This window comes from Tachypleus tridentatus, chromosome 6 (assembly GCF_004210375.1).
Source record: "Tachypleus tridentatus isolate NWPU-2018 chromosome 6, ASM421037v1, whole genome shotgun sequence".
NCBI lineage: Eukaryota > Metazoa > Arthropoda > Merostomata > Xiphosura > Limulidae > Tachypleus > Tachypleus tridentatus.
The window spans coordinates 87,436,362-87,455,872 of record NC_134830.1 but is presented as its reverse complement, the minus strand read 5'-3'; the positions used below and the strand labels follow the sequence as shown (position 1 = coordinate 87,455,872).

The following is a 19,511-nucleotide window of genomic DNA, read 5'->3' as shown; positions in this document are numbered from 1 at the left end:
TCACAAATAATATAGTATTAAATGTTAGAGGGAGTTATTACCAATTTGTGAAATAGAGGATGTGACAGGTGCACATGGCAAGAGGGATCTGATTTTCTAATTGATGGCTATGTAAACCAAATAAGATTATAGGTTATAAAAATTATGCTTTGCCTGAGTGATGACAACACTATAATGAACAATTACATTTGTACTTCTTGGAGGGTGGTAAATAGATTAGAGAATAGGGAATGCCCAGAGAGCAAATGTTAATCCTCATACAAGGGGAATTGAAAATTTTTAAAAGTATTTCCTTTTTGGTTGAGAACATAAAACTTAAATAAGATTAAAATTTGATTTATTAGTTGTGTTTTGATGTCAAGTTTATACATATATATTAATGACAACGTAGTTTAAATTTGAATGTAACCATGTAAAAGGTTGTGACACACACACACACACACACTTTGATGTATCAGATGTAAAAAGGTTAATTAAGTCATGAAAACTATGAATTTAACACAATGAATTTCTTTAAATAATATTTCTATATGCTTTACTATTTGACAAAGAGTATTAGCTTAACACTTTACACAATAAACAAAAAAGATAATGAGAATAAACCCAACTTTCTTACATTAGGTTAAAACTTAGCAAATTTATTCTTTTTCCCTTTTTGTTTTAAATACTTAGTAACAAAATCATGTTACCTTCTGCTTATAATCTAAATGTCACAAATAAACAATTGATATAACATCCTCAGCTAAGAATATAAAGAAGCTAAGACACTTCTCATCTTTGAACTTTAACTTAGTAACCCTCAAAATGTCCAAATGTATAACATTAACTGCTTTTATAGATACAGAAAGATGCAAGTTGAATGAACATGGTTTCTATATTATGTATCAGTATACTAAAACTATTATCTCATCTTTTTAAAGGTGCCACTTTCCTACCTATCTGACAGATGCATAAGTATTCCATGCTTGTGTAATTTCTCAAAGGTAATCCATTATTTTTTGCATCCTAGAACATGCATGCAAGTTTTGCTCACAAACCAAACCTATTGTGAAAAATTTTTATAACACAAGTTATAAGTTACTTATATCAAGGTTTTAAATTAAGTATTAACACCTTTTTATTAAAGATTTACTCAAAAATTCTTTCTTTCAGAATATTGACTATCCAACGTGCAAAGTAATTTTGAATTTGAGATAAAAATATTTTTCTTTAGCTGTTTCATTTGTGTAATATGTACAACCTTTATAAACATCAAAAAGTTTTTACATAAAACTTTATATTCAATCTGTTATTTTATCAATATTAAATTAAAATGGTGTTAGCCACTTTTAACAACCTTGTAACCATCATAAAAATGAGAAAACAGATTGAAATTAACTTTTTTTATTCCAGAATAACTGCAAATTGTAACAGAAAACTACAAATGTTTAATATAAATAGCTTAAATCTCATAATAGTATACATCTATTTATTGATTTTTGTTTCATTGACCTTTGAACTGTGACTAAAATACCCCAACATAAGTTGAAAATTACAGGGTGATTGTACAACTTACATTACCAAAGAAAATATCATAATGCACAAACTGCTGTTGTGTATACCCCATGAAAGCTTTTATTATGTTTCTTTCATCATCTTACCTAATAAGTTTCTATTTTATAATTTCAGTTACTTTTAAAGTAATAAATAATGAAAACCTTGTTATTGAATATCAAACTTTTATTTTCACAAAATCTTTACGTTATTTGTTATCATCATTATCATAACATTATACTTTATTTTCCACACCAGAAGTAATTAATTAAAGTTTAACAAAAATTAAGGTTGCAAAAGCAAAATAAAATGTAAAGTACTGTTAGTGATGATCACAAAGTTTCAAACTACTTATGAGTAGAGTGTACACTTCTCACCTCTTCACATTTATTTTATTTAGTCATATCATTGCTAACAGATGACTTAGAAACTAAAAGAAAGAAAATAAATATTTCTCTTTTTTTTTTTTCAGTACCGACAGCAAAGTTCCAAAGTAAATCTCTAGGAGTTTCTTTTAATCTTTTTACTGTTAGCATGTGAAGTAGAAAGCTGCCAAATATAAAACAATGAATCACCATTCCTAATTATGTGTTACTGTACTTCAAATACAGTTAATATCAAATACGCTCATGCAGGGCTATTCCCAAAGTTTTTCCTGCTTTGAAAACATAGTTGGATATGGTTGGTTGGTTGGTTGGTGGTGTTTTATGGTGCAAAGCAATCAGGCTATCTGTGCCAAAATTCTGGTAAAAAAGTTAAAATTAATGTAAAATTATTAAATTTCTTAAAAGCAAATTTAGGTCAAGAACAAGGCAAAGTTTAATTTTTGAATTAAAAATATAAATAACATTAAATCCAATTTTTACATCTAGTTTACAGGGGCAAGAGAAAAACTACAGTAATACAAGTTGTAAAGGACTTTCTGTAGCATAAATGTAATTATCATAACTCGCCAGGATGACTAACAGCTAAGTTCAAACATCCAGTCATGGTTTCAAGTTATTTGAATTCATGGCCATTTTCTAATTTCAAATCAAACTAGATGGACTTTAATTCTTAAAAGGGAATCACATTAAAAAGGGCCTAACATATAAATTAAAAAGTAAAACAGCATTAAAAAGATTAATGGCCTTTAAGAAACTAAAGACAATTCCAAGGTGGACTGTCTTATGTTATGGATAAACCTTGGACAGAACATGTTTAAAATGGTGCCATCGTTGAGAGTCATAACAATGGCAAGACCGTAAAATGTAGCTTATTGTGACCTGAGTGTTAAACAGACAACACATTGATGCATCAGTCCCAGATGAAAGAAAACAATGAGTTAAAACATTGTGACCAATGCATAGTCTAATTAGAACAACAAGATAGCCAAAGTCTAACAGAGGGTTTAAATTTGGAAGAGCTTGTTTTCACATTGCTCACTCCAAGTCGACTGCCAACTGGCATGGAGCAAAGTCTTGAATACAAGACCATAGTTCATGTATGGAACGGGCACAGCAGTGACAGTGCCAGAGTAGACAGAGTTAGCTCTGGTGTTGGCGAGGTCTTTCCCGCAAATACCAACTTGTCCTGGTATCCAGAAAAACTGGTTAGATGTTAGAGATAAATGGACCAGCCAGTATTGAATGTTGGCTAGAACAGGGTGTGAACTAATGTGAAGCAATTCCAGGGCCAGAAGAGAACTAAGTGAGTCAGTATAAATAGAACAGTTCCTCTACTAGATAACTCTATGTGATCCAGGGCATGAGAAATGGCATACAGTTCAGCAGTGAATGCAGAAGCTGAACAGACTGGAACCACAACAAACAATGGAAGAGTACACACAGTCACCTGATTTCAAACTATCTGTATAAACTGGAATGGAAGGATGATTTGAAACATGTTCAGCAAATAACAAACAGTATTTCCAACTGGGAGTGTCTGCTTTTCTCAGATGACTTAAAGATAAGTCACATTTGGGGACTTGTAAAAGCCATGGTGGGATGGGCTGACCAGTGGATACAGCAATATTATCCAAGGACAGACGCAATTCATCCAATTGTACCTGAATACGAAGGACAAAAGTAGCAATGGCAGATCGTCTGTTCTGAAAAAGTATGGCCCACCAAGGAAGGAAAATGCAACCACAGGTGGGATGCTTTGGTAGGAACAAAGTTTCTAAGCATATAATAAAAACAGTTGCAAATGGCAAAGGTGCAAAGAAGGTTCATGAGACTCTGTGTATAAGCTCTGAACTGGGGAACTGCAGAAAGCTCCAGTGCAAAGCCAAAGTCCCTGATAATGAACAGGGTCCAGCATCTCTATGGCCAAGGTCATGACAGAGCCATAGATCAATGATCCATAGTCTAGTTTTGATCGAATAAAAGCACGATATATCTTTACCACAGAACATCAATCTCTTACCCAAGTGAAGGAAGAGAGGACACAGAGGATGTTCAGTGCTCTTGTACATTTGACATGTAGCTGCTTCAGGTCTGGTATGAAGGTCAGCTTATGGTAAAAGATAAGCCCCAAGAACTTTGTCTCAGGGACCACAGGTAGCACAACTTTACTGATATGAAGTTCAGGATCAGGGGGAATACCCCATTGGTAGCAAAAGTGCATGCTAACAATTTCAGAGAGAAAGAAGGTAAATCTGTTTGCTGTGGTCCACTTCAGTAAACAATTGAGGGCTGAAGCTGCCACTTAATATACCTCATATTCGATGACTGAAATGAGATGTGAAAGTTGTTGACATAGAGCCCATTTGCAACAGTGGAAGGGAGTTGTTCAGTGATGGCATTAATCTTATACTGAAAAGTGTGACAGTCAAAATACAGCCATGAGGGACTCCAAGTTCCTGTAGGAAAGAACAGAAAAGTGTCGATCTCACACAAACTTAGAACTGCCTGTCCATTAAAAATTTTTTTAATAAAAATGGGCAAATAGCCACATAACCCATATAAATGGAGGTCTCACAAAATGCCATACCTCCATGTTGTATGATAAGCCTTCTCAATGTCAAAGAATATTGATACAAAATGTCTTTTCAGAAAGGCTTTTCTGAATGCCATTTCAAGTTGAATCAGATGGTTCATGGCGAAACGCTGTTATCGGAACACCCAATGGATGGGCAAGAGGAGGTTGTTTGATTCGAGGAACTGCACAAGACAAGCATTAACTATCCTCTCCAAGATCTTACAGAGACAGCTTGTCAAAGCATTTCACAGTGTACACCATCAGATCTGACTGGTATACTGTCAGACTGATGAAGGACCAGTTTGAGTTCTATCAGTATAAAGAGACAATCACCTCGAAAGGAAAGAGGTGACCATGCACGGCAAACACGTGGGTGGATGTTTAGATTCCAGAGGAGGTAAACTGAAAGAACAGAACCTTCCCTGGGAGGTCCCCTCACAATATACAGGAATCCACACCGAGGGGAGTTGGATATGGTTTATCAGCTTGTTGACATTATAACTGTTAGAACAACAATTCTGTAAGGTATTATACAACGCTTGTGTTTTATGACCTTGTAGAAAGTCCTGGCCAATTCAACAAATCATTAAGCAGAAGTATCCTGCAGAAATTAATTGAATTGCAGCTCTGACAATACAGTGTGGTAGAATTTGCAGTGGTTGCAACAAGAATCGTAAAAAGTACTTTGTAAAAGTAAGAGAAAATATTTATGATATGGCTCTGTACAATGTTGTGTCCAAACAGCATCCTAGTTATCTTCCTAGGTTGTCAGGATTTAGTGTTTGTATTGGTGTAAATGTGTGTAATTGCTTATGAATATCCTGTGTCCTATATTACCATGATTACACAGTAACCAAAAACGTGTAGTTACCAATAATATAAATATGGCTCATTTTGATTGGGCTAGTATTCTTGGCTAAGACTTCTTGATTGTAACTTGAGAAAACAATTATTCACCAGCAAACTGCAAGTTCAACTGGGTGTTTATGAAAGGTGTTAACCTGCAAGTAAGTAATGATCATTTATAACATATATAGAATCTCTAATCAATAGAAATGTGATAATATACATCTAATGATACACAACAGAAAATGTGTGATAATGTCTTATACTTTTTCTTTCTAGAAATGAAATTTGAAGCTAAAGAAAAAGCAAAAAAAGCTGAGGAAGAAGAAGCTCCTGATACATGAGGAAATTGAATTCTTTCCAAATATTTCATTTTCTTCTGATGAAAAAGGCCTACAAAACATTGAAGAAGTTGATTATTTGCTTGAAGTGCCTTTGACAGAAGTTCTTCATAAGTCAATAGCCAAAAATATATGAAACCAGCTTTTCTTGATTCTGTCCTATGGACATATCAGGATGTAGCTGGCACAAGAACTATCACTATCTAAAAGAGTCAGGGCAGGAAGAAGAGAGAGGGGCACAACTACAGCATTTACTGAAACTGTTCCTTCCCAACAAGAGAAGCCTCTCTTCTGTAACATAAGATGGAGGTAGACAGAAATTGCTGAAGAAGAAAACAAAAGAATCTATATTTATTGCTTGGTTTCTTTTAAACTTATTTTTATGATAACAGTTATACAATTTATCATCAGTGACACAAATACATATGTTAAATCTAATGAAGCTGTAGTTTAACAAAATTGCAAAATGGACTAAGGTTAATACTGAAAACCTTTTAGCCTACTTTAATTTTACTATATCTAAGGGTATCAAGCCTCTTCCTTCTATTTCTAACTACTAATCTTCCTATTATTTTTCTCATAGTCCTGGATTTACTAATACCTTATCAAGGGAGAGGTTTTCAGCTATTCATAGACACATTTCAGTAGCAATACTAATGGTTTGTTGGTTGTTTGACACATATTGGTGCAAAGCAACTAGGCTATCTGTGCAAAACAACTGGTAAATAAAATAAAGGTAAAAGTATTATAAAAGGTAAAAATAAAACAATGTCCAAAGATTAGACAATAGATTAAAAACAGAATTAAAAAGGTCAATGGCTTGTAAAGAGTTAAAAATACAAGCAAGTTTGACAGTTTACCATCACCAATGATGCTGTCCAATCTCAGGGTTAACACACAGAAAAACATTTCTAAAATGTGCTATTGCTCATGGTTGTAATTACAGCATGACAGTAAAATGTGGGATATTGTGCCATAAGGGTCACCAATGCCACACACTGGTGGATCAGTTCCAGATAAAAGAAAAGTAAAAAATTGTGACCAATGTATAGCCTAGGTAGGACAACTTCTGGTCCTTACAATAACAAGACAGCCAGAGAACAACAGAAGGTTTGATCTGGTAAAGCTTGTTACAATGTTGCTCACTTCAAGCAGATTGCCAACTGGCACAAAGCCTTCAATTCAAGACCAAAATTCATATATGGAACAGGCATGGCTTTGATGGCACCAGAGCAGACAGACTTTGCTGCAGTGTCAGCAAGCTTGTTCTTGTGAATACTGACATAGCCAAGTATCCAGAAAAACTGGATACAAATAGAAAAAGAAAAATAGGCCAGCCAATGTTGAATATCAACTACAACAGAGTGAGAACTAATGCTAAGTGATTCCAGTGCTAGTAGAGAGCCAATGTAAATAGTACAATCTGTGTATTGCATAGCTCTTACATGATTCAGGGCAAGATAAATAGCATGTAACTTGGCAATGAACATAGAAATTGTAGAGGGGATCCTGTGAGCAATCACAGAGTCACCTGATTTTGAACCATCCATATAAATTGGAATAGAAGAATGACTCAAACAATGTTCAGCAATGAGAAGATGGAACTTCCAATTGAGAGTATCCACCTTAGATGACTCAAAGAAAGGTCAGTATTGGGAATGGTAATAAGTCATGGCAGGATGAGCTTATCAGTGGTGATAGCAACATCATTCAGTGACATACCCAACTCAGCCAGTTGCACGTGGATATGAAGGCCAAAGAGAAGAATGGCAGACCATCTACTTAAAAAGAGCATAGACCACTGAGGAAAAAAGGAGACAACCCCTGGTGGGATGCTGTGGTAAAGATCAAAGTTTAATGGCATACTACAAAGAAAGCTGCAAATGGCAGAGGTAAAGAGGGGGTTTGTGGAATCACTGTAGAAACTCTGGACTGGATAAGTGCAGAAAGCCACAAATGGTGAATGGGTCCAGCATCTTCGAGGCTGAGATCCTGGCAGAACTATAGACAAAAACCCAAATAGTCTAGTTTGGAGCAAATTAGAGCATGATAGATCCTTAGCATAGAACATCAATCCACTCCCCAACAGGATGAAGAGAGTGCACAAAGAATGTTCAGAGCCCTCATACATTTGACACGTAAATGCTTGATATGAGGAACGAAAGTTAGTTTCCTTTGCCTCAGGGACCACGGGAAGAACATCAGAATCAAGGTATGTACCCCACAGAACTATCTATAGATGAGAAAATTTTCGGCACAAAATGCAAAACTAGTTTCTTTCAGTATATGCCCAAGAAATATGTTCAGTGGGGTATCAAGTTCTGGGTCCTGAAAGAAGCTGTGAGTGGATATTGTCTTAAGTATAAAATCTATACATGCAAAGAGGGATAAATGCCTGATAGGTGTCTTGCAAATAACATCGTGATGGAACTGATGGACAAATATAACAAACTAGGACACGAGGTTTTCGTAAACAAATTTTACATTTTTCCTCATTTATTTCACAAATTACTGGTTGTTGGAACCTAAGCTTGTGGGTGAAGGAAGTACAGATTGTATTTCCTACAAGAACTGGTAGCTATAAACTTATACATGGAAGAAGCACAATTTTTTTTTCAAGAGTAGAATATTGAAAGCTGCAATATGGACTGACAAATGAGATATTTATGCTCTTTTTATTTCAGTGCAATTGTTACAAGAGGGAGGAGAAATGAGATTACAAAATCAATTGTGGGGTGGGCCTGAATGACCAACACAAACTACTATTCTATTGGACAAATGATGATGAAGTGGGATAGAAGACTTTTTTTTTTTTCACTTGCTTACATCATACTATACAAAATGCAGATCAACCAGCCAAAACTGTCCTAGAAGGCTTTCAAAATGATCTGGTCACTTGGCTTGTTGAGCTTCTACTTCAAAAAGGACCAGATTCTTCTGGTATACCACTTAAGAACTGTTCAGAACTTTTCAACTCTGAGAATAGCTGTTGGAAGGCACTACCCCAAACTTGTTGAGAAAAATGATAAGAAAAATTCAGATTCTGTCTTACAAACATCATGATACAATGTAAACTATGTAATGAATTTATCTGTCTCAAACACATTGAAGAATACCATCTTACTGCTGTTCTTCCAAGTTTTGCAATTTAATTTTTCTCTGTTTTCCATTTTATTTTTTGTTTTTATTAGAAAAATACTTTTGTACAAGTTTTAACTGATCTATTTTGTGTGTGTTTTAGTTATAGCAAAGCCAGATAAGACTATCTGTTGTGTCCAGGGGAACATTTTTGTATGTATAGTAATGAAGTTCCTTTTCACGTTTTATTTCAGTTTGTACAACTTTTCATTATTTCATACAGTTTTACATATATTGTTCTGCAGATAAGTGAGTACTTTTTCTTTGAATACACAATAACATTTTCTGAAATTTTGCATTTTTTAAAAATTAAATATTTTTGTACAGGTTTCCTCAATGTATAATTTGTTTGTATGCATAATTGTATTCTTTGAGTTTGTACAACTTTTCATTATTTCATACAGTTTGTATGTCCATTGTTTTCTACACATGATTACTTTTTATTTAAAACTAAACTAATATGGTCTAAAATTTCATTTCTTTTATTGTTTTTGATATTGGTTTTCTACTAAAGCATTTTTATGGAAATTTTCTTTGATCTATATGTTCATTTTCATACATAAAGATGAGTTTATCACTAATATATTTATTTCATTGATTGTCACAATTTACTCAAATAACTTTGAGTTGCTAGGTCTTTAGTTTTGTATAATTTCTTTTCATCTTACCTTAATGTAAATGAGTAGAAAACTAACACAAGTTCTTACTTTGTAAAATACAGTAACATATTGGCTACCATACATTACACGTTTATATAATATATACACACACTAATAATATTTTCAAATAAATACTTAAATGTCAGATATTTTTCTTGAAACATAAAACAGTAAATAAAAAATATTTGGAAAGCAATAAACTCTAGTACTTACGATGCTATGAAGCAATTGTTTGCACTTATAAGCCACACTTGCTAAGCCTCATCCAAATTCACATGTGGAGATACAAATATAATAATTTTTGTAGACTTCATGTAAGCAATTGAGAATTCAAAAAATTATAAATTACAATAGTAATATAATACAAATTCACTGTAATTTATAAAGTTTCCTAACTAAACTGTATTTGAGTCTAAAAATATATATATTCACAAAATAGATTTGATAGCAATACTTCAAATTTTCCAAAGATAAAAGTTTTTATTTTTTATGTATATTAGAAAGTGTGAGAGAATTATGTAGCAGAAATGTAGAGCTTTTGGTAGGTTATAAAGTTATTAGTATAGATATAGAGGTGTGATAAATAAGTCTTCTCAAGTGATGAAGTGTTGAGCAGAGCCAATATGGTTGATTTGCTAAATATCATATCTCAAGCAAACAGAAAACATTGGAGGTTCTTATTTTATTTTCTAGTTTGCTAATATTGAAAATTTGCATTTATAATACATAAAAAGCAATAGGGCACTGTACTGTAGGTATCATAAAATGTAATCTGACCAAACCCGGAAAGTGACACACCACATAACACACAAAAATTGATACTTAGTGATTGTTTTTATTATTTACTTTCAAATTAACTTGCATATAAAACTAAAACCTGAATAATAAGCTATAATTTATTGACATACAATCATAAAATAATATTTAAATAAAATTGTGAATGTAAGACTACATGTGATGACCTGCCATCTAGCCCCTATATCTCTTGATAGAGTTAAAAAAGTACAATTGTCATAAATATTGTTGTGCTAAGTGTCATTTTACACATGAGCTATGCTTATTTGGTACTGCTGTGTCATTGCAGGATTAATTTATTTATTTCTTTAGTCCCACAAAAATGCCTTGCACTAAATAAATATCCTGTTACATAACAAAAGAAGATTATTTTCAATCATCACCTCTTATATAGACACACCACTACGTGAGGTACTTTCAAGAAAGTGTTCCTTTGCAGTGAGGTGGAATATTCTGTTGATTTGAAAATGGGAGGAGATAAAATTGAAGAGGCAGAAGGCAAGAAGTAATGAATGGGTATGTTAGCTCTGTAAAATGTTGGAAATTCAGTATATAAAGATAAATGGCTAAGCAGTATTGAAATGATTTTTGCTCATATTACATTTTAACAACATTTAATGTATGAACTGGACATTGATATACAAATACACAATATACTAACTTTCAACAATAGCAAATGAACATTCCAACAATATTATTCAACCTGATGATGCTTTAGGGGTTCATACAATTCTATCTTTATTCATTCCTATTTATAGAATTTATTCCCCACCTATAATGTATAAAAAATGAGAAAAATAGATATGACAAGTTGTTTATGGGACAGGGAAGCACCATACACATTAAAAATATGTCAATGTCAATATAGCTAATTCATACCCACTTCAAACAAATTTTCTTATGGCTATCAATGTATCACTTCAGGATTCACTCAGTGTGAGTTGCATTCATATATAACATACACATAATTTATCTACATGTACGCATTTCGATCACCTTGAAGCAATAACAAATTTACATCTAAACTTTGTACCTTTCATTCTGGAAATTATCAGAACATACAAATTTTACAGCTGTTATAAATATTTTAATTTTTGTAGACAAAACTATCATATCCTTTGTCATGAATCTTTGTGTAAATTCCATGAATGTCACTTTTACAAAAAAGAATGAAAAAATCCTTATTCAGGTAGTCTTTCTAACTTTTAATAAATTTTTGCTTACATTATACATAAAAAGAATGTGCCAGTCTGTTAAGTTTGTTCTTAGCAAATCATATATGATAGAACTAATCAAAAGGTTCATGTTAGTTAATGACAAACTCCTGTCTAGGTTTGTCCCTCAGTACATCTTTACAAGTACAAAAACTTTTTTTCATGGAAAGAAAGTAGTTTTATTTGATACTGAATTTCATTTTCACCTAAAAGTATAAATATTACAATAATTAACAGTGAAGTAAAGTTCTATACTCTCAGTCTTTTCATATAAGTCACAGTTCACTGATGTACTAATGCTTAAATAAGGTTCTGCATTACCATGAGAGAATTCATACTTCACTAATCTACTAATACTTAATAATGTTCTGTATTTTTACCATTTTCATGTGATAGGTCATACTTCATCAAGTTTAACATTCTTTGTTCTCTACCAAATATGAGACAGATATAGTAATACTTAATTAAAAATTTGAATTTTAAACAATCACTAGCTAATATGTTTATTTTACTTATTATAAAAAATGTTTTACAAAACTATGTGAAGCACATATAATGGTTTTGTGGTATTGCTTGCAGCCACACTTAGCAATTTGCCTTCACCTTCAATAATGTTACTACAGGAAGAAATTTATTACTGGACAATTATCTAAGCAACGTAAACATACCAAATAATGAGGATTTTCACCTACAACATGTTACTAATGGTTCTGTACACAGTCAGCTTCATCTCTTTTTAAACAGGGAATCAAATAAACATGCTCTTGGTAAATCTGAAACACTAATGTTTAAGATGCATAGCCACTATACACTGTGAAAAATCATCACATGCTTTTGAACAGGGCCTTACAAAAGTTGTATCTCACCTTTCCTTTGTATTTTCCACTTAGAATTAACACATGAGCAGACTCTGATCGTGGAATCACTGTTTCTAACATTGAAGGATGTATATCTACAACAGCAGCAGAAGAATGATATTATAATTTCTAAAAAAACTTATCAAGCACATTATAATCAACAGCTGAATTTAACTCCTCTTCAAAATTTCTTTCACAACATTACTTGAAGTATACATTTCTAATACTATTCTCTTACAAAGCAGAAATACTGCTCAAAAACCACTTCTACCAAAATACAGTTTATTCCAACATTTATTCTACTCCGAATCTTAAACATTGAATTTAAATACAGCCAATTATCATTTAAATTACTGAATGTGGATATGTCAAACTTATGTCTCAATGATTACATATTATTTTAAAAACATATGCTACAAAAAGTAATGCTTTTTTATAACACAATTATTAAATGTTAATTTGTTTAAAGCCTTATTTCATATTCATAAAGGCTTTTTGCTACTGAATAACATTTCTAGTCCAGAACTGTTCACAACACTCCAGTGTGCGAGAAAAATGAAAATTCTTAAATAAACAATATCATTATTTTATTTTGACATTCTACCATTTAAGTGTATTCAATACTTAAAACAACTATTTGAGGAATGTAATTGTTGTGTGTTATGTTTTTGAATAATTTCACATTGTCAGTGGTTTAGAATTTATATCACCCAACACTTGGGACAATGGGGTTTATGTGACAGACAACAAGTTATATCATTACACTTTGTGCATTGGACAACTGTTACTTAATTCTTTTTTTATATTATTATTCAGCTGCTATTAAAACACTTCAAGCACATACATAAAAACATATAAATACATGCCTTTGGATTTCAAAGTAAACCTATATAGATATTATTTTAATTCAAATATCCTCAGTCACACATACACATAAACAAATGTATTTGAATTAGTTCAATGATATAAACAAATATGTGGACATAATGGTTTAGTTTATCAAGGTATTGAATTACATCATGAACTTAATGGTACCTATCAATATATTATACCACAGAACGTTTTGATACTGATCTACTAATACTGAAGTAAGATTCTATTAGAGTGAATTAGTACTCTCTACGTGTAGATGACATGAACACCCATATTAAAGCAATACAAAAGTCATGTGGTTCTTCTCTGTCATCAGAAGCTAGATATAAAGAGTAACCTGGCATAATCACCCTGCATCCAGTAAACATACCATTTTTCAGCTATCTACAACATCCTAAAGTTGAAAAACCAGCAAACAACCAAAACTGAAATTTCTTATTTTCATTCATCATCACCTTACGTCATAATCTGATAAAGCAAAAAAAGGCTTCAAGATCTTTGATTACTTATTTTAGTATCATTCTATGCAAATTTAAGATAAAACTTTAGAATGACCCTATAACCTAGTAACCCATATAGCCTTCTCAGAAGAAAAGTAAAAAAACAAATATAAGGAAAACAATTCATTGCTAAATAAAATACCTATATTTTATGCTTCCTCACTAGCAAAACAAATAGAACCAGAACTTCCAATCCTAAACTGTTACTCAAATGTAAAATAATCATAAATGTAGTATTTTAAAGTTAACTAGAAAAAAAAGTATAATGATGAATGCTGAGATTCTATTCAAATGTCCAACTTTCAATTTAAAACGTATGGAAGCCAATAATGTAGAGTTTTTAATTTTTTGTGTAAAGTTTAGACAGCTTAGTCTGCTATGTGACCATTAGTCAATCACGTGACATGTCCACTTCCATCCCTATCTTATGTGGTTCCTTTTATCTAGTTCGGTAGCCAGACCTACATAATAGCTCTTTCACTTAGTGATGATTTTTTCTTTTATTCTTGTATCCTCAGTGTGGTCATGTAAGAAGGCACATATAAACAAGATTTTTATATTTTTTGTTCTCTATCCAGTATGGAGCACAAATAGCATTACTTGTTGAAAAATATAATTTTAAATAATACCTAGCTGATAATCCTAGAAAATTACGTTTAATTTCATGATAAATTTGGTCTTACTGTTTGTAACAGTCATACATTAATGTTTATGTTTACATTATATATATTCATCATCAATTTTTATTGTAGCAACACCAAAGTGAGCCATGATTTCTTAACGTTTTGTGTGAAATATCCTGTAAATGTCACAGTAAAATTATAATGCCTATATGTTGAAATTCATGACTGGAAATATATACAAAAAGCTTAAATACGAAATGCATTCAATCACATTCTCGACAAAATTGAACTACCATTGCCATTTCATTGGTTGTGTTCACTGTTCAATCAAACCAAACTCCTAGAAGTTATACATTTTTACGTGTTTTTATATATGAATAGAGGGGAAATAGATTTTGAAAAGCAAATACATCTCCACTTTTTTATGCATACCTAAACACCTACCTACCTTCTAAAAGCTTCCCATCATCTGTTCTGCACAAACAAGATGTTGATGAATAAACATCTTCAATCACAACCTAAAGAAAATATAACCAAATATTGAAAACTGAGACTGCCAACACAGTAGGAGCATTTTTACAATTAATTTCCATTCAACTCTTTGATAAAGGCCTACTTACAGAGTGAGTTATGTAAATCTCATGAAATTTCTTCACAAAAATGAAACAAGTGAATGAAGTTGTTTGAAATTTGACAAGAAAAATAAAATATTTAATATTGATTTCTGTACTATTTCAACAAAAACTTCATTATTTAGTGTAGTTATTTACACTCAGACTCCAAATAGTTCATCTGTAAGGTGATTTTCATATTATGTATAAAAATGCTATTTTTGTTGGTTGGTTGGTTGGCTGATTTAGTGTTTTATGGCACAAAACAGCTAGGCTATCTGCGCAGAACGTCCAGTAAAAAGGTAGAAGTAAATTCAGTAAAATTCATAAAAGGATATTAAGGTTAAACAAAATAAAGTTAAAAAATAAATAAATAGTATAAAACCAATGTTTACATCTAGTCTACAATGTCAAGAGAAAAACTACAGTAATTCAACTTGTAAAGGACTTTCTGTAGCGTGACTATAATAATCATAACTCGCCAGGAAGACTAACAGGTAAGTTCAAAAATCAGCATCAGTTACTTGAAGCTGGCCTTTTCAGACCTGGTTTCGAGTTACTTAATGTTACGGTCAGTTTGTATGTACAAGCTCTGAACTGGGAAAGTGCATAAAGCCCCAGTGCAGAGTTGAAGTCCTTGATAATGAATAGGGTCTAGCATCTTTAAAGCCGATGATCTGGCATAGACCAGTGATCCACAGTCATGTTTCGATTGAATAAAAGCACAATATATCTTTAGCATAGAACGTCTATCTACTCCCCGAGTGGTAGCAGAGAGGACATGGATAATATTCAGTGCTCTTGTACATTTGACCTGTAGCTGCTTGATGTGTGGGCTATTTTTGTTTTACAGTTTTAAATTTCATTTGCATAATCTCTATAATCTCCTAAATGAATAAAAAAATTTTGGTAAATATTTATATTTTATTTTTAATTTGCTTTACTATATCACTAACATGCTATTATCATCAATGTACAGTGTAGTGCAGTGGTGCACAAACATTTTGAGTCAGGGGCCACAAACAGACTTCTCATAACTATTGAAAGCCACAAAAAAGTGAAGATTAAAATCGTCCCACAGTTGTTTCACACAAGATGGACATCACATTTAAAAATACAAAAGTAATGATTACGTCAAAAAGTTTGCACATTATTCTAAGAAATGCTATGATACATCAACTGTCACAAAGTCAGTGTGATGGATGGTGCTGTATGTCATCTACAAGCTAAGAAATGTCCAGCTTGATGTTTGATGTTGAAAGACGCGAGACTGCTTCCAGATGATCATCAGTCAGCTGATTACAAGTGTTGTTTTTGTTCACTTTCATATGCAAGAAAGCCTGTTCATAGCAGTACGTGCTGCCAAACATGCTGGTGTGGACAAGTGCGTTCTCTTTCAGATTAGCAAATGTATCAGGCAACGTTTTGTAGAAGTCAAGCAAACTGTTTTCCAGATAAATAGCACGCAGTTCATCAGATGGCTGGAAATCAGTAAGTTCAAGCTGATATTCTGCTGACAAGTCATCCACTGACACACTGAAGGGATAAGCAAAAGGTTTCATCAACAATCTGCATTGGTCAAAGTCATGAAACTGTGAGATGAAGAATTGAATTAAGCTATCAAGTTCCCAACAAAAACTTGTGTGTCAATGTCCTGATTCTTCTGTAGCTGTGACTGAAAAGTGGGAAAGTGCACAAAATTGCCTGATGCTGCTTGCTGCCGGAACAGCTGCAACTTCATCCTGAAAGCTGAAACGTGATTTGCAAGCTGACAGACAAGCTGATTTTTGCCTTGCAACTTCAAATTCAGATCATTCAAGTGTTGTGTCATGTCGACCAGAAAGGTCCAATCAGCTTGCCATGCTGGATCAGTAATGGAAATCACTTCTGTGTCTTTGTTCTTGCTTCTGAGGAATTCTATCACCTCATCAATCAACTCCCAGAATCTTCTGAGCATCTTCCCTCGACTCAGTCAGCGTACTTCACAGTGATACACAAGGTCACCATAGTCTGAAACAATTTCTTCAAGAAGACTTCGAAACTGACGGTGACTGAGCCCTCGTGATTTGATGAAATTAATGATTTTCATCACTAATGCCATCAGTGCCTGAAAACTAAGTTCTTTACTGCACAGATTCTGTTGGTGAATAATACAATGCAACTTCACCAACTGTCTGTTCTGCTTTTCTCGATGCTTCATCAACAGTACTACCAGCCCGCTACTTTCTCCAGTTATGGCTGGTGCTCCATCAGTTGTCACACTTACCAGTTTCATGAAATCCAATGAAACGCTACTACATAGTCGTACTGTTTCCTCGAATAGAGCAGACCCAGTTGTCTGACCCTTCATGGAACCCATGCCGATTAGCTCCTCTGTGATATCAAACGATGATGACACACCACAAACAAAAACTAGTAGCAGTGCTGTTGAACTGATGTCAGTCGACTCGTCTGTTGCCAAAGAAAAGTAGACAAAGTTAGCGGCTTTATTTGTAAGCTGCCTTGTCACATCTGCTGAGAGGTGTGAAAGTCTTCATTGAATTGTCATACGATTCAAAGCAACCATCTGTAGCTCGCAAACTGCTTCTGGACACAACTTTTCCGATGCAGTAATTATACACTGCTTGATAAAATCACCATCAGTGAACAGTCGAGCAGATTTCGCTATCATCAATGAAATATTGTAACTGACCTCACATGCTGCACCTAAATCTGCTGACTGCTTTGAAAAAACGTTCTGCTGGTGATTCAGCGACCGCCGCAGAGATTCAATTCGAGCTGTTCTTTCATCACTGACAATGTTGTGGAAATCTTTATGCTTCGACTCATAATGACGCTTTATACTGAATACCTTCGTCACTGATATTGTCAAATGACACAGCAGACAAATCACGTTCTTCTGTTGTTGAACAAAACAGTATTGCACAGTCCAATCATCATGAAAGTGCCAGTTTTCATCGTCAAATTTTTTTTTACGATTAGCTGCCATTTTTGTTATGAAATAATATCAAAATAGGGCTCCTACGTAAATCTTGAAGAACAATTGGAACGCGTGAGATTTCGTAATTACGGAAATATTACGTCATTTCACCAATGATGAAATGCCCATGCATTAACTAGATTTACTTATTAAATTTTCTTTATTGCTCGACACAAATATGGAACCATCCAGTATCTAATCTAATGCATATTTCTTCTATAGCGCTTAATCTTCGAACAGGCGCGAACTCTCTATGTTTGACTTTCCCGTTGGACATCGCGGGCCACTTGGCGACTCGTCAAGAGCTGGACTTTGTGCACCATTGGTACAGTGAGATATTAAAAATTTAGAAATATAAGCTCAGTGAATAATCTTAAAATATATTCTTCGGGTCATATAAGTAATTTCATATCTTAACCTGTTAACTTGTAGTTTAATTTTGATGTTCTTTCCCTTCCGTAAAACTTATTGTTGATTATTTATTTTGGCACACATCAATGGGTACCCACCAGCGATAGAATTATATGAATGACAGAGATACCTTAACCTCCAACAAAATCTTTTTATACAATCTTGGTAATGTAAGCCTTTCAGAACGAGAAGCTTAGGTTATTTTACAAAAATTATTAAATCATTTAAATATTAATTTTAAACACAAATAATACATGATATTCTAAAATATAAAAGTAAAACATAAATACAATTTAACTATCTTTCTAACTGTAACATATTTAAGTAATAAAACAACTGAAATGTTATTGTGAACAAGGAACCAAGAATACCACAAGCAGTTACATCTACCCAATGATGACAACTTGGCACCATTTTCAAAAATAACCATTGTTATATTATACTGTAAAATAAGCTCTTTCTAGTGACTATAAAAATGTATGTGATGTCACTACGTGTGAACTGTAAAGCTCTAAAGTAAGCACAGAAGATGGGCATCAAACACATCAGGGGTTGACAAAATGTATTACTTACTTGTATCAACTGCATTCAGCTAAGGAGTTCTAGAACGTACATATCAATAGGGCAAGTAAGTGTACTTATTGTCTTGACATACAACTACAGGACTGCAGTTTTTGTGATTCAAGTTATACATTGTTAAAGTGTGAAACTTTTTATACCTCATGTGGCAACAAAACTGAAGTATGAATTACAGCTTGCAATGTTTGTTTTTAAATAATGGAATAAAAACTGAAATAATATAAAACTTTGAACTATAATGTACATGACAATAATAATGTCATTAAAATATATTGACAGTGAAGTAGTTTAAGTAAACTCGAAATGTAGCTCAGTAACAAGCAGAGAAAGTTTAAAATGTACATCACTGTCAAAGGATTAAGAAAGATTTTAAAAGTTCAAATATATTACAAAGTTAGTTGATTCTCTGTCACATAGCAAAATTTAAAAATTTTCAACATGATTTTTAAATTATCAAAGTAGTAATAATATATAACTATTTTGCAAACAAATTAATTGAAACACTATAAATTTGTTCTACAAATATAAACATCTACAGAATGTCACTGTATTTCTTTGTGACAAGTCTCATCCAGATTCCTTGGAAATAA

The 19,511-nt window shown here is 32.9% G+C and overlaps 1 protein-coding gene and 1 long non-coding RNA gene across 2 annotated transcripts in view; one reads left to right on the top strand and one right to left on the bottom strand.

Annotated features, from left to right (window-relative positions):
- The window catches only part of LOC143252969 (uncharacterized), a 32,386-nt gene extending 21,593 nt beyond the window's left edge, over window positions 1–10,793 (top strand). The window contains exons 2-3 of the long non-coding RNA XR_013029277.1: window positions 921–983; window positions 10,668–10,793. This is a non-coding gene — a long non-coding RNA (uncharacterized LOC143252969). The remainder of the gene's footprint in view (window positions 1–920; window positions 984–10,667) is intronic.
- LOC143252968 (G-patch domain and KOW motifs-containing protein-like) overlaps window positions 1–19,511 on the bottom strand; it is a 118,511-nt gene that overhangs the window by 7,200 nt on the left and 91,800 nt on the right. Inside the window, exons 8-9 of the mRNA XM_076505920.1 lie at window positions 14,789–14,858; window positions 12,354–12,439 (exon numbers count right to left, since the gene is read on the bottom strand). Of these exons, the coding sequence (XP_076362035.1) occupies window positions 12,354–12,439; window positions 14,789–14,858 (156 nt within the window). The remainder of the gene's footprint in view (window positions 1–12,353; window positions 12,440–14,788; window positions 14,859–19,511) is intronic.